The sequence below is a fragment of the Alternaria viburni genome, assembly GCF_023758015.1.
Source record: "Alternaria viburni strain BMP 2772 chromosome Unknown scaffold_24, whole genome shotgun sequence".
In the NCBI taxonomy this organism is placed as follows: Eukaryota; Fungi; Ascomycota; class Dothideomycetes; order Pleosporales; family Pleosporaceae; genus Alternaria; species Alternaria viburni.
In genome coordinates this window covers 195,619-208,197 of record NW_026055793.1, presented here as the reverse complement: position 1 = coordinate 208,197, position 12,579 = coordinate 195,619, and the positions used below count along the sequence as shown (strand labels likewise).

General features: G+C 51.8%; 6 protein-coding genes and 1 non-coding gene across 7 annotated transcripts; 2 read left to right on the top strand and 5 right to left on the bottom strand.

Annotated features, from left to right (window-relative positions):
• Positions 1-936: 936 nt before the first annotated feature.
• J4E79_009299 (uncharacterized protein) lies at positions 937-1,467 on the top strand (the record flags this gene model as incomplete). The annotated part of the gene is made up of 1 exon (XM_049358147.1): positions 937-1,467. One exon carries the CDS (start codon positions 937-939, stop codon positions 1,465-1,467), a length of 531 nt encoding a protein of 176 aa, XP_049207363.1.
• Positions 1,468-2,907: 1,440 nt separating this feature from the next.
• On the top strand, positions 2,908-3,786 carry J4E79_009298 (uncharacterized protein; the record flags this gene model as incomplete). The annotated part of the gene is made up of 1 exon (XM_049358146.1): positions 2,908-3,786. One exon carries the CDS (start codon positions 2,908-2,910, stop codon positions 3,784-3,786), a length of 879 nt encoding a protein of 292 aa, XP_049207362.1.
• A 147-nt stretch (positions 3,787-3,933) lies between these two features.
• On the bottom strand, positions 3,934-5,145 carry J4E79_009297 (uncharacterized protein; the record flags this gene model as incomplete). The annotated part of the gene is made up of 2 exons (XM_049358145.1): positions 3,934-4,377; positions 4,429-5,145. 2 exons carry the CDS (start codon positions 5,143-5,145, stop codon positions 3,934-3,936), a joined length of 1,161 nt encoding a protein of 386 aa, XP_049207361.1.
• A 188-nt stretch (positions 5,146-5,333) lies between these two features.
• On the bottom strand, positions 5,334-5,673 carry J4E79_009296 (uncharacterized protein; the record flags this gene model as incomplete). The annotated part of the gene is made up of 2 exons (XM_049358144.1): positions 5,334-5,468; positions 5,530-5,673. The coding sequence occupies 2 exons, from the start codon at positions 5,671-5,673 to the stop codon at positions 5,334-5,336; spliced, it is 279 nt and encodes a 92-aa protein (XP_049207360.1).
• Positions 5,674-8,104: 2,431 nt separating this feature from the next.
• J4E79_009295 lies at positions 8,105-8,187 on the bottom strand. The gene has a single exon. It is a non-coding gene; the product is annotated as a tRNA-Thr (tRNA).
• Positions 8,188-8,341: 154 nt separating this feature from the next.
• J4E79_009294 (uncharacterized protein) lies at positions 8,342-9,541 on the bottom strand (the record flags this gene model as incomplete). The annotated part of the gene is made up of 1 exon (XM_049358143.1): positions 8,342-9,541. The coding sequence occupies one exon, from the start codon at positions 9,539-9,541 to the stop codon at positions 8,342-8,344; it is 1,200 nt and encodes a 399-aa protein (XP_049207359.1).
• Positions 9,542-10,062: 521 nt separating this feature from the next.
• On the bottom strand, positions 10,063-11,699 carry J4E79_009293 (uncharacterized protein; the record flags this gene model as incomplete). The annotated part of the gene is made up of 2 exons (XM_049358142.1): positions 10,063-10,311; positions 10,374-11,699. The coding sequence occupies 2 exons, from the start codon at positions 11,697-11,699 to the stop codon at positions 10,063-10,065; spliced, it is 1,575 nt and encodes a 524-aa protein (XP_049207358.1).
• Between the last annotated feature and the right edge of the window lie 880 nt (positions 11,700-12,579).

Here is a 12,579-nt window from a genome sequence, read left to right as displayed (position 1 = left end):
CAACCCCATCGTTCCAACACCGCCCTCACGCCTTTCCACACTTAGATCACACATCTCCACCTTCCTCTCCGAAGCAGCATACTACTTCTCCTGGTACATCGTCATCGCCATCGTATTAAAAATGCTCCTCGTTAGCATCGCAGAGGTTATCTACCGCCTTCGCTATTGCGCACCACAAGGCTTCCTTTGGAGAGCATGTGGGGTGCCTCTTCTAGGTTTATTTTTCGAATGGATCTTGAAATATGTTTGTGCCACGGTATTCTGGTGGATGCTGGAGATTGCTTGGGAGGAGTGGTGATGAGTGGTGGTAGGCTTGAGGGGCTGGGTTTGAAGGTTTGGGGTTCGCATGTTAATGCGGTATGCTATTGGTATGGGTCCTTTGGAGGAAACCTCGATGTGGGTAGTTTGAGTGGGTCGGTGTACGCGGGTCCGGAGATAGGTAAGAGGACGCCTTTCATGTTCAGACGTTCGTGTACTACCGCGATGGCACGATTGCGGATGTACGGGCTAAGCACTCCAAGCATCGCACGCCAAGTTCGGGAGACGGCACTGACGTGCGAATAGGAACAGGTGTACACACCGGATCCCATTCCGATTCATTCGCCACAGGCTAGTCATGTGTGTCTGCACTCGGAAGAAACGGCTGCTAACCCAAATCAGGCCACCCACCATCATCATCATTGTCTATAATAATGACCTATCTTCGCCCCGCTCCATCCACCTCTCAACTTGAGTCTCACGTTCAAACGCACCATCAATCACCTCAGTCTTTGTCATCCCTTCCATTATTTAATGAGGTATTCAGTCATCGTGTACGTCTTTTGTATCGTGGGACTCACTCCCAGTAAAACAATATACGACCACCTATATCTCCTCTTCACCGGCTACGCTTTCCACATCTACTCCGCCCACACAGCAGAACACCGCCGTTTAAGCATGCCCGACAACTTGGACCAATCGCAAGCCCATCTATCCCAATCCGATTCCCAGACCAACTTGGGCAACAGCAGCATGTCCACCACCACCGACATCAAACAACACCGCCGCTACTCGCGTTGGTGCCGCGTGCTCCTTGTCACGCAAGTCGTGCTGCAGACTGTGTATCTCGCTTCGAACTACTGGACAAACGGGCATCTGACTGTTTTGCAAATGACGACGGCAGGGTTGTATGTGCTGGGGGCGGCGCTTATGGAGGTTGATTTGAGGAGGAAGGAGAGGGAGTTTTGGGATATGGTGGAGAATGGGGGGAGGAAGGATGTCGAGAAGGGGAGGCTGGCTTGGGAGGAGGAGGAGGGGGAGGGGGAGAAGGGTGGGAAGGGTGAGAAGGAGGAGGCGAGGGCTGATGAGAAGACGGGGTTTTTGGGCGAGGGAGCGGAAGGGGGAGAGGAGAGATACAAGGGTGAGGATGGTGGTGAAGAGAAGGTGGAAGTAAGGGTTGAAGAGATGAAGGAGGGCTCTGAGATGTGAGTTGCGACTATGGACCTCTTCTAACGAGGGGTACTAGACGCCTTCGTCGTACAACCTAACATCGCCTAGTTTGAAGTTTCCTTATTATCATGTTGGCCTACTTCTCTTCTTCATCGGTTGGATGGTCCACTAGAAGCTAGTGGCACTTTTTCTATAACCGAATCAATTGTTTGCGCATCAAAGCATCTTATACTATGGCGACAAGGCGCGTGGGTGCAAGCAAATTTCATGTACGAACTGTTGTGGGACATTTGATGACTTCGTACATCCATCTTTAGGCACGCTGATTGCGCAATTTACTTAAGGTTTAGCAAACATGTCTACTCAAATAAAAGAAAGGGCTTACAAGCTCGGCGCTATGACAATCACTAATCTAGAAGGCATAACACTTGACCTCGTCCCAAAACCTTCACACTCTCAACCTTTACACACATTCCGCAACGCCATCTCACAACACCCGCTACTTCCAAGTCCGCGATGTGCCATGCATTTAAAAACCTCCTCTCAACGATCTTCTGGTATTCCATTCTCGCGATAGCAGTCATAGCCTTGATCCACGCCTCTTTGGCCGTCATCGCTCTCTGCGGATATGCATGCACAGTCAAAGGCGGCGTGTGCATAATTCTTTTCCTCATCTTCATGGTTGCCTGCACGATTTTCGGTGTAGCATTCTTCTTGTTCCTGTGCGGTATAGACGTGTTCGGTATCGATGAGGCTATGCCGTGGGAGGATTGAGTTGTCCCAAGGATGGCAGGAGGTGGACCTTGGTACCGAAACCACGTGGAAGTCGACTGCGCCCTGCGCGAAAATGAGAAAGATTTCAATTCCATGGTTAGAATTACGAAAAACTTTGGTTGCACACTGCGGTTTCTAGGCTTCTCCTTGAGTATGTTCTTTATAGCTTGCTTCAACTGCTAAGGAAGCATCTTCTCTTCTCATCATACATCCGCACCCTTCACATCGGCTTCCCAGACAAAACTCATTTCAAGATGATGTCCCCAGTAGCAAAGTTCGTGCTCCTTTCCACGCTGGCAGGTGGCATCGTCGCGACTTCCTCTCCAACGGCGACTCCTCTCGGCACTGGTGTACTTGCGTCCGACTCAACATCCATTCCAACAATTTCCACATCTTCTTCCACCTACAAGATACCATTCAAAACTGGTCACGGCCCGGTCGTAATCTCAACGTCGGTCCCGGCATTAACATTGCATGACCCCAAGCTCAGCACACCAACGGTTATATCTTCACCAACAAATGAACCAGCGTCATAGTGCGTGAACCCCTTATCGTGCTAAAACCTCCCCTAAATTCATCGCTAACAGTCACAGTCACAGCATCTGGTCCGACAACGAGCACCAACCCGAACGCAAATTCCCCCACCACATTCCCGGCGAAATCAGTTCAAGGGAAGGTAAAATTGAAGGCATCACCATCGACACCATGTACGACACCGACTGTCATGGAGACGATGGTGATGCCCACGTCTACTTCACCATCACATACACCAACGGCACGCTCGCATACGACCCGCGCGGCCGACCCGGCCTCTTCTCCTTCTCCACCCCCTGGTACCTCTCCTACCCAAAAACGCTGCGAAAAGCCATCTTCAACGACCCAACCGCGTATCGTTCCAAACAGAAGTCCGAGGACTGCAAGCACGGCCACTGCCTCAGTGAGGTTCTGCCGGGGTTACTGTATAACAACGAGGCCGTCAAGTTGAAGCGCGTCAAGAATCCGAAGACGCTGAGACCGTTCACTTCTGATCGGGACTACTTTGCGTTGGGCGAGTGTCACTATGACGATAGTCTACTCGATATCTGGAGGATGGGTGTGTATCTTGGTAGGATTGGATACTATATCCACGGCGCCAACATCCCACCTGCTGTCATTGACTACGTGGAGGACAGAGTACGAACGACGTATCCGACGCTGGAAATCTGCCTGATCGTGTGGGGGACGCTTGGTGCTATTCCGACTCTCATATTCGTCATCGTTCTCTTGGTCTGGTTAGTGAAGATAGCAATTTGGCTAGAATATGATGGGCCAAAAAGGATGTGGGCTTCTGCTCAACGTAGCCGTGAGGCTATGTGGGAAGCGATCACCATGGCGCCGGGTAAAGGATGGAATGCGGTGAAGGGACGTTGGAAGAGGGGATTCAGGCGCCAGAAGAGTGTAGTTGCGCCACCGAACACGGTGCAGTCGACGGCGGATGAGCAGCTGCCGACTTACGAACTTCCCGAGTGGACACCTTCGGAACTTCCAAGGCCGCCGAGTTATCGTACGTATGATGGTGCTTGTGATGGTTTTAATGCTGTTTGAGCGGGCTGAGGGATATAGAGGAGGATAGAGATACAATCGACAGGCTGGGGATAAATATATCGAACAGCATAATGCCACATATGAATGAGATCTCCTTTCTTCCTTAGCCATTCCACACGAGCCTCACCATCGCTCCACACACGCCCATCACCCCACCACCACCCCAACAACCCTAACCTTAATCCCCTCACTCCCCAAATCCGGCATCCCCAAAAAGCAATCATTCGTCGTCAAAACATCCCTCCCCTCCACCGTATCAAACACCTCCATCCTGTACCTCCGCCAAATCATCGCAAGCCCCGTATACAATTCCGACGTAGCAAGATTCATGCCTAGGCAATTGCGACTTCCACGCCCGAAAGCAAAAAGATAGCGTGTGAGTTTGGGGTTTTGTATCCACCGCTCCGGGCGGAAGGCGAAGGGGTCGGGGTAGATGGCAGGGTCGGTGTGGAGGAGGTAGGAGGATTGCATGATGGGGGTGCCGCGGGGGAGGGTGTAGGGGCCGTATTGGAGGGATTCGCCAGTGGGGATGCGGGGTTGGCGGGAGGAGACGCCGTGGGCGGTGCGGAGGCCTTCGTTTATTACTGCGGTCTGTCAAGTTGTCAGAATTGTCCGGCTTCTTACCCATAGTGAGCTGCTTACTAGGTATGGCAGAGCTTCTAACTGGGGTAGCGAGACCTCATGATCTGCCGTAGGCATCACGGTCTTTAGTTCCTGCCTCAGTTTCTCACCCACGTCTGAGTTCTTGATCAGGTAATAGGTAGTAACAGCCAAAGTCCTTGCCGTCGTCTCCGTCCCAGCACCAAGAATAACACTAGCATCCGCCGTCAACCGCTTAGGATGTTTTTCTTTCTCCGGAAGTTTACAACCAACATCATCCCGTATATCATGGAATATCGTGCGCCTCAGGTTTTTCGCGTCGCCATCGCCGTCCTCAAAGTTCATAATGCGTTCAATCCTGCCCAGCGTCCTGAGACTGAAGGTGTTCACTGTGGCTACGCCGGGGCTTAGTTTCTCGACAACTTTGGGCGGAAGATCGAGCATGAAGTTCATGATAGTAGGGAATTGACGCGCAAATGGCTCGATCTGAATCCCGTCGTGCATTACCTTGAGCCAGACTTTAGCGTAATCGTCGTGGTCTAGGGCTTTGATCGATTCGCCGAAGCAGTATTCGGAAATGGTGTCCATGGTGAAAGCAGCATATGCGTCGTTAAGGTTCACGACACCGGCTTTGGGCCCTTCCTTCTCAAGTTCGCCGGCGAAACGATCCATAAGCTTCTTGGTGTTGTCTACGACGAGCTCTTCGAGAGCTTGGACCGAGCGCTTGCTGAAGAAAGGCGCTATGGCATTTCGTCGCATTTTATGCAAGTCATGGTCTATGGTGTCCAGTATTGCGCCTTCCCAAGATTTCGCACCGGTGTGAAACGACCAACTACAACGATCGCGTTTGTGATTCATGCCGGATGCGTAGATCGTGTCGAAATAATCTGCATCGTGGATATGGACTTGAAGAGGATTGATCCGTATAATAGGCCCTGTCGCTGCGGTCAGAGCCGTAAGGCAGGTATCATTAACCTTGGCTCACCGTATTCTTCATGTAGCTGCTTGATCTTCCACATGTACTGGAATTTGTGCGGATAAATCTCATAGTAGAACTCGTACCAAAATGTGAACGCTGCTAGCTACACAGCGTTAGTCGTCATCTGGAGTCCCCCATACCACACGTTGTCTTCCAGGTCGTACCTTTGGGCCAGGAATGTTTGCCAAAGGGTGGAAATACACCCTGTACACGCCCACGGCGAGCCAGTACAGTATCCATATTCCAATCAGAGACGCAGCGAACTCTTTCGATGCGCTACTACGGATGAGATCCCAAAGGCGGTCCATGATAAGTGCGGTGGATGATGTGCGGGGATCGCATCTTCCACGCGAGGGGGCCTCGGCACGCCATACGTACACACGCTAGACTTCGTGCAGGTAACGTGAGACAACAACATAGTTTATTGGAACGACCGCCAATAATAGTGTCAGCATATTCAGCAGAGCGGGATATGCAAGGGCGCCAAGACCATGCACACCGCTAGCGCTTACCACGACTCTGATACGTCATGCAGGCTACACAAGCCCGTTGCATGTATGATTGCGATAAAGATGACTGATTGGCGGTCACAGATAGATTTCATACTGACCAATAGCATAGCTCCGCGTTGCTGGGTAATCGGATATCAGGTGGTGTTGGAGTTATGCCAGATAAAAGTAGCGGGAAGCCTTGTACTGCCCTCACGTGCTACAGATTTCCGAGCACCGCAGACTTTTCGCGGCGCTCTTGAAATGAGACTTGACATCCTTCGTAGTGCTATGACATATTCGCGACTCATATCCCAGAAGTCCGCTTTCAAGATGAATTTCGAACGCCAAAAAAGTTGTTAGACTTGAAGTCTCTGTAATTCGATGGCCATAAAACGGGCATCATCCTCCTTTCATTTGTCTTTGGCACTAGGTGTGCCGTCAGATGATCCCATACCACCCCTGGTCGAAGCACTACGTAAGCACTCATGTCACGTTCGTACGCGCTGTTTACCTCATAGGGCGGTGAATGGATAACAACGTGAGATCTCCGATGAGTTCTGTCCTGAAAGTCCTCTTTCAATATGCGGTACTACAAAGATGCAGACAGATAGGTACTTACGACAAATATATGGACACTTTCAACAAGGCTTTCGCCTGTGTGTTCAAGATAGACGGTGCATACTGGGCGAGGACTTGACTGAAGGTAGCGAGTTCCGTGTACGATTTCGATAGTGGCTTTCAAGCTTAGCGTTGGCGGTATGCTCGCTCCAGTTTCAGGCGATGCCCTCGGATAACAGCAACGCTGTCGATGAGAGTCCAAATGCTGCAGTCGAGGGTAAGTCGCACAGAGAGCCGTGCCCAGCCCGTTTATCATCAAGATATCATTCTCGATCATGTCAGCGGTTGGGCGCATAACTGCCTCTTTCTCCATCATCCATCGCACAAGGCCCAGGAGATAATCGTCGGCAGCCGTCGATCCAACCGATAGATCATCCTCGAACCATTCGACGATTTTATCAAGATTCGACTGAAATGACTTATCGTGCGATTGCCGGAGTTTCTGGCTAAGGTCCAAAGTATGTCCCATATACAATGTGATGAGTTCGAACAATATGCATCCCAGGGAGAATATATCTGCAGAGCGCCCGCTAGGTGCGAAACTCGCGACTTCCGGCGCGAAATACTTCGGTGTACCTCGTTCTCCATTTTCTGAAACACTTCCAGTTATGTCCGAGAAGTCTGTTGCCGTACCAAAGTCTGTCAACCATAGCCCGTCCATAGAAAGTAGAATGTTGGCAGGCTTCAAGTCTTTGTGCTTAATGTTGGACGCATGAAGGTATGCCACTGCACTTGCTATGCAGGTAATCGTTCGTTTTAGGAATACTATCGCGGGGACAATTCGGGTAGCGTGACCTCCAGTTGGAAGTCCCAGTTCGCGAAGTCTTGCTTTGCGATCGGCGTCGGGATCGGTCTGTTCTTCTAGTGGCTCGTCTGGATCCTGGAAGCGAAAGAGCTTTTGCTTCATTAACCAATCCACATCCTCAAGAAGAGTCGCGAGATCACAGGTCGCAACAGGCCACAGTAACAGTCCAAGGAATGAGCCGTGCGTATAGGTTCCCACGAGCCTGACGATGTGGCGATGTGAAAGCTTCTTGATGATCTCGATCTCACTTCTTTCTCTTTCGCCTATCTTGCGACGACAATATTTGCGTTTCCAGGCGAGTCTGATGCCATCGCATGTGGTCTCGTACACTCCGCCGTTCATGCCATGACCGAGAAACTCGCCTTCGGCCAGAGGAAGTACCTCAGACTTGTGGTAATCAACGTGAGATGTGCCGCGGCCAGACCAATCTAGCCTCACCGCATCGATGTATTCGCAGGTTGGTTGTTCAGGGAGATTTGCAGTGGCGGATGATGAAGAGGGAAGCTGGTTGGTGTAGTCTGAGTTCGACATTTGTTGGGACACCGAAATTGTATGACGACAGAGTCTTCGTAGAAGTCAACCAGGCTGTGGGCATCTCTTAGCTTCGCGAAGTGTGTTGGCCTGCGACTGCGGGATTCGCTAAGCCACAATATGCAGGCCGGGGTCAGCGATACCAAACCAACCATTTGCATCATCTGCCTCGTCTGTATCAGCTATTGGCATTGCCGAAGGACTTCAGACGTGAGCTCCTGTTGCGCCTGTGTTGGCCAGTTTGGCGCGTAAGTGAAACTGGCGGCAAAAAAGGTGAGACAAAAAGGATTTAACAGCTGAAACTGAGGATTGAACTCAGGATCTTCGCATATCGTACGACATACGAGTGCGACGCCTTACCACTTGGCCATTCCAGCCGAGTTATTACCGAGTGTAGATTAATCCACCATATGAAGACTCGTTGAGGGCGAGAAGAAGGGTTCAGCGCCGGTGGGACCGATATTTGCGGCGAGTGAAGGTACAAACGCTACAGGGACAGCAAGTGAGGTCGCTCGTTTCGGTGGAATCCACCTACTTGCGGATACTCGCCTTGTCCACGTTACTGACCAATGCGTCCCTCCACTCCTGATCATTCAGTATACTCCGCACCCTAGCCTCCAACCATTCGGTATTTCCCCAGAAGCCCCAGCTGGCCTGAAAGCGGAGCCAGTCTACGAGCGCCGTCTCCCAATGTCGCACGAAGATCGACCAGTTGTACTCTTGTTTGCCAGTCTCTCTCAGCCGTTCCCAATATCGTTGCAACAGCTGCTTCTCGCCTTCTTGCATGGATAGCTCCCGCGGGATATGCGAGTCGGCAACGAGCATGCTTAGCGGAACGGAGCATGTGAAGAACTTGGCAAGATCGCAGACGCCCAGACCTAGACCAGTATATTGGAAGTCGTAGAACGCGACTTCTTCGCCTGACTTGCTGGTGAACATGTTTTCAGACTTGACATCACCATGGATCAGAGTTTGGTATGCTTCGATTGGTGAACGGCCGGTAGCCTTGGGTGAGAGAAACGCTGCCGCTATCTCGGAGATGGACTGGTCTTCGCCATCGACCCAGTCGGTGAGCGGCTCGTTCCACTCCGCGTCGTAATCCTTCGCCAGAGTATTGTACTCCTTGCGACGCGTCGCAAGATAGGTATATCCGCCATTGAGCCACACCGATTTGTTCGACGAGGCCTGTCCATAACGTTGTACTTCCTCGAGCGGTGGTAGGACCAGAGACGCAGAGTCTAAAGACTTGACGCGGGTCCACCAGAAGCCATGAAAGCCGGAAAGCCAGTCCAGCGCGGCATAAGCTTGGGTCGCTGTCAACACGTCGCGTTTCTCTCCAGCCACAGGGTATTGCTGCTTCAGATCGCTCAATAACATCGCAGTCATCGAGGTGCCGTCCGTGTTGTGCTTGTTGATGCTAGCGACGCATTCGGCGACCGGTAAAGTTGCTGGCATTTGAGGAGCGAGGTGGCTATAGAAGTATTGTTCAATCTGATAGCTGAGGATCTTCCTGGTATGGCCTTCGTCGCTGGCTTTCGTCGGTGGGGGGTTTACAAGCTTGAGTATGTAGGATTTCGTCGAATCTGGCGAGCCTATCGGATTAGCGAATACGCGACATATCTCGCCGTAGCCTGCCCATAACGACTGGATGGTTTGCAGTGATTGAAGTTCTAGTCCCTTCTCGGAAAGGAGAGCAGACGCTACGTCGTCTGGTGATACTCGTGCAGGCATCGTATCTGCTGGTTGCCGTAGACGTGCGTATAGAAGCGGCAGTAGGAGGATTGAGATGCAAGGGACGAAGAAGCAGGCGAAAATCAGCTGCGACCGTGTAATCATCCGTACAGCGAAAGGATGAAGGTGAGAAGTGTGTGGTCTAGGCGCCTGGTCAAGGGGAATGGCGTTGGTGAACACCAAGGCATGCTGTTGTTGCAAAAGTATGCCGAGGGGTTGGATGACGCGACGCGTCATGCTAGTCATGTGTGAAGAACATAAGCGAACATCCTGAATCGAGCTCTCCGCGCATGCACCTGCGCATGCCCCACGCCTTATCAAAGTCGATACTGCCCTTCGCACTTCAGGTCATTGCAAAACTCGAGAACCTCCACGCCGCTGGACTGAACATGAACGACGAAAAGTACCGAATTGACGAGACGCCAGATACACACATAATGGGCCATTCGGATCGACTAAAGTTCATGCATTGGTATCTACTACGGAAAAACGAACAAGGTTTGATAAAGCTCTAGCCATATCTACAACAAGTACTGGAAGTAAATGTTCTCCTTGTCTGTCATGTCTTGCAGACCGTTCTCTCCGTGGACCTCAGCACCTGCCTCATGGAAATGGCCGCTCATCGAGTAATCGATGGGGTTTCTAGGAAGACCGGCCGCCTCACGCTGATCGCACTTCTTCTTCTGCATCCAGGTGATAAGGACGACTTGAGCGACAACGACTCCCCAGAGGATGCACCAGATTATCAAGATGCCCTTGAGAGCATTGACCTAAAAGCGGAGTGTTAGCGATGAGCTCGCGGCTGAGTATACGACAGGGATAGGATGCTTACGTATTGCGGTTGGAACTTCGAATCGAAGATGTACGGGGTGATGATGTTGCCTACGGAGTTGCCGGCGTTGAAAGAGGTGTAGTAGATGGCCTTCTTGGTTTGTCCGGCACAGTTGGAGCCCATCCACGAGATGAGCAAAGGGTTGATAGCGTACACGAAGGCAATCAGATAATAGCCTGCGAGCAGACCACCCTTGTTGTCCGGAGTTTTCGGGAGCGCAACCAAGAGAGCAACACCGACAATGACGATGGTAACGAGGCCGAGGAAGAATGGCGACTTGCGCTTGAAACGGTATGCAAGCCATGACGCACCAAGAATGGAAACGACCTGGAGCGCTCCGAAAGGCATGTTCAGCAAGACAGCTTCGTCCGAACTGAATCCAGCCAGATTCTTCAAGATAATGGAGCCGAAGACCGAAGAAACCGACGCACCGGCATTGACAGCGATGACCATGATCATATACAGCCAGTACTTGGGCTCACTCAAGGCCTCGGCAACATGACTCCAGTTGAACTTGTGCGAGACGATACCCTGTTGATTCGCCTTCACTCGGTCAACAGCTTTCAAGCGATCCTCCGGTGTCAGGAATCGAGCCTCGCCGGGGCTATCGTGGGCCCACCAGTATGTGATAAGACCGATTACGATAGTCAAGAGTCCGAAAAAGAGGTACACCATTTGATAGCGGTACAAGGAGGACGAGTTGATCTGAGCGAAACCGTAAACGATGGGTGAGCTGAGAACGGTGCTAAGACCATAGCAGCTGTACCAGCAAGCCACGCGGAATGGCTGCTCGGAACGCCTGTAGAAGGCAATGGTGATCATCGAGAACAGGGGAACAACCATAGCCTCAAAGGCACCGAGAAAGAATCGAGATGCCAGCAGCCCGGCGTAATTCCTAGAACCACCGAGGCCACCGGCAACTGAAATACCCCAGCATGTGATGATGACGGGAAGAACGTGGCGGTATCGCAGCTTGACGAGGATCCACGCGGCCAAAGGCTGCACACCGAGTTGCGCATAGTATCCGATGTTGCCGATGTTTGAGTAGTCGTTGCCTTTGAGATGGGCATCCTCCTTCAGACCATAGACGGCCGTCAATCCGATGATTCCCTTGTCGGCGGATTGCAGGAAGTACACCATGCAAAGGAGCGACAGCATCCAAATGTCCGTCTTGCGCAGAATGCGTTTGCTGTCTGCCTCGGTGCAGATATGAGCCTCGCTTAGGCCAGCCTCTTTGCCCTCCTCGTACGCCACGGCGTGGTCAATTGAAGTGTCGGATACATGCTCCATGCCGATAGCGGTCGGCTTCTCGTCCGCGGAAGCCATGTCGCAAGGTCGATGGGTGAAAAGATGGAGAAAAGAAGAGATCTGGGGATGAGCTACAGTCTGGGGTACAAGTCTGGGGTAGACGTTTATATGCCTTCGTTAACGCGACGCGAACGACACCAGCGGGACCCGGCCCAACGGCGCAACGGACTAGAATTATCCCTCCAACAGCTTTGCGCGCACTAGAAGGATGCACCGATGCATCCGTGCCTCTGTGAGCTGTGCTGATGCGAGCTTGGTGTAGCCAATAGCCCTGGCTGGAGGTCCTGATAGCAACCGGCTAAATCGATGGGAGGGAAGTGCTCGTGATGCGCCCATCGACCGCGGGAAGTACGAGCTTATGTCTGGATCAACGGCTCGGACTCTAAGAGACCGAGAAGGCTATGAGCGTGTTTGACGAAGTGAGTAAGGCTCACGGTGCTTCAATGGTTGACAGGTTTACCCGAGTGGTGCTGGGTTGATAGTCGAAGTCTATGGGTATAGTACGCACCGCTCCATCGTACATCAACGAGACCGACCGCCTGCCGATCTAGCCATGATCCCGGAAGCGTGGTAGGCGATGAGACGGTCGGAGCTTAGTGCACGCCCTGATGCTGTTGACACTACAAGTTTACCTAGGAATTACCCAATAGACATTGCGTCTTTGCCCTGGCATCATCGACTGCATCTACGCTTGACGACCTTTGATGTTCGAGACAAGACTCTATGCAGTGAACAAGACTTGCTTGACCAGACGACAAGCTTTTGGCCAAGAATGATCCAGGTGGCAATCTTGGGATTCTGGAAACGCTACGGCTAGAGTGGTGATTAGCCGCCTTACGTCATCCACTTCAATAATTCCACCAACAATCAATCTATGCTAGCGCCACATGGCCATCTC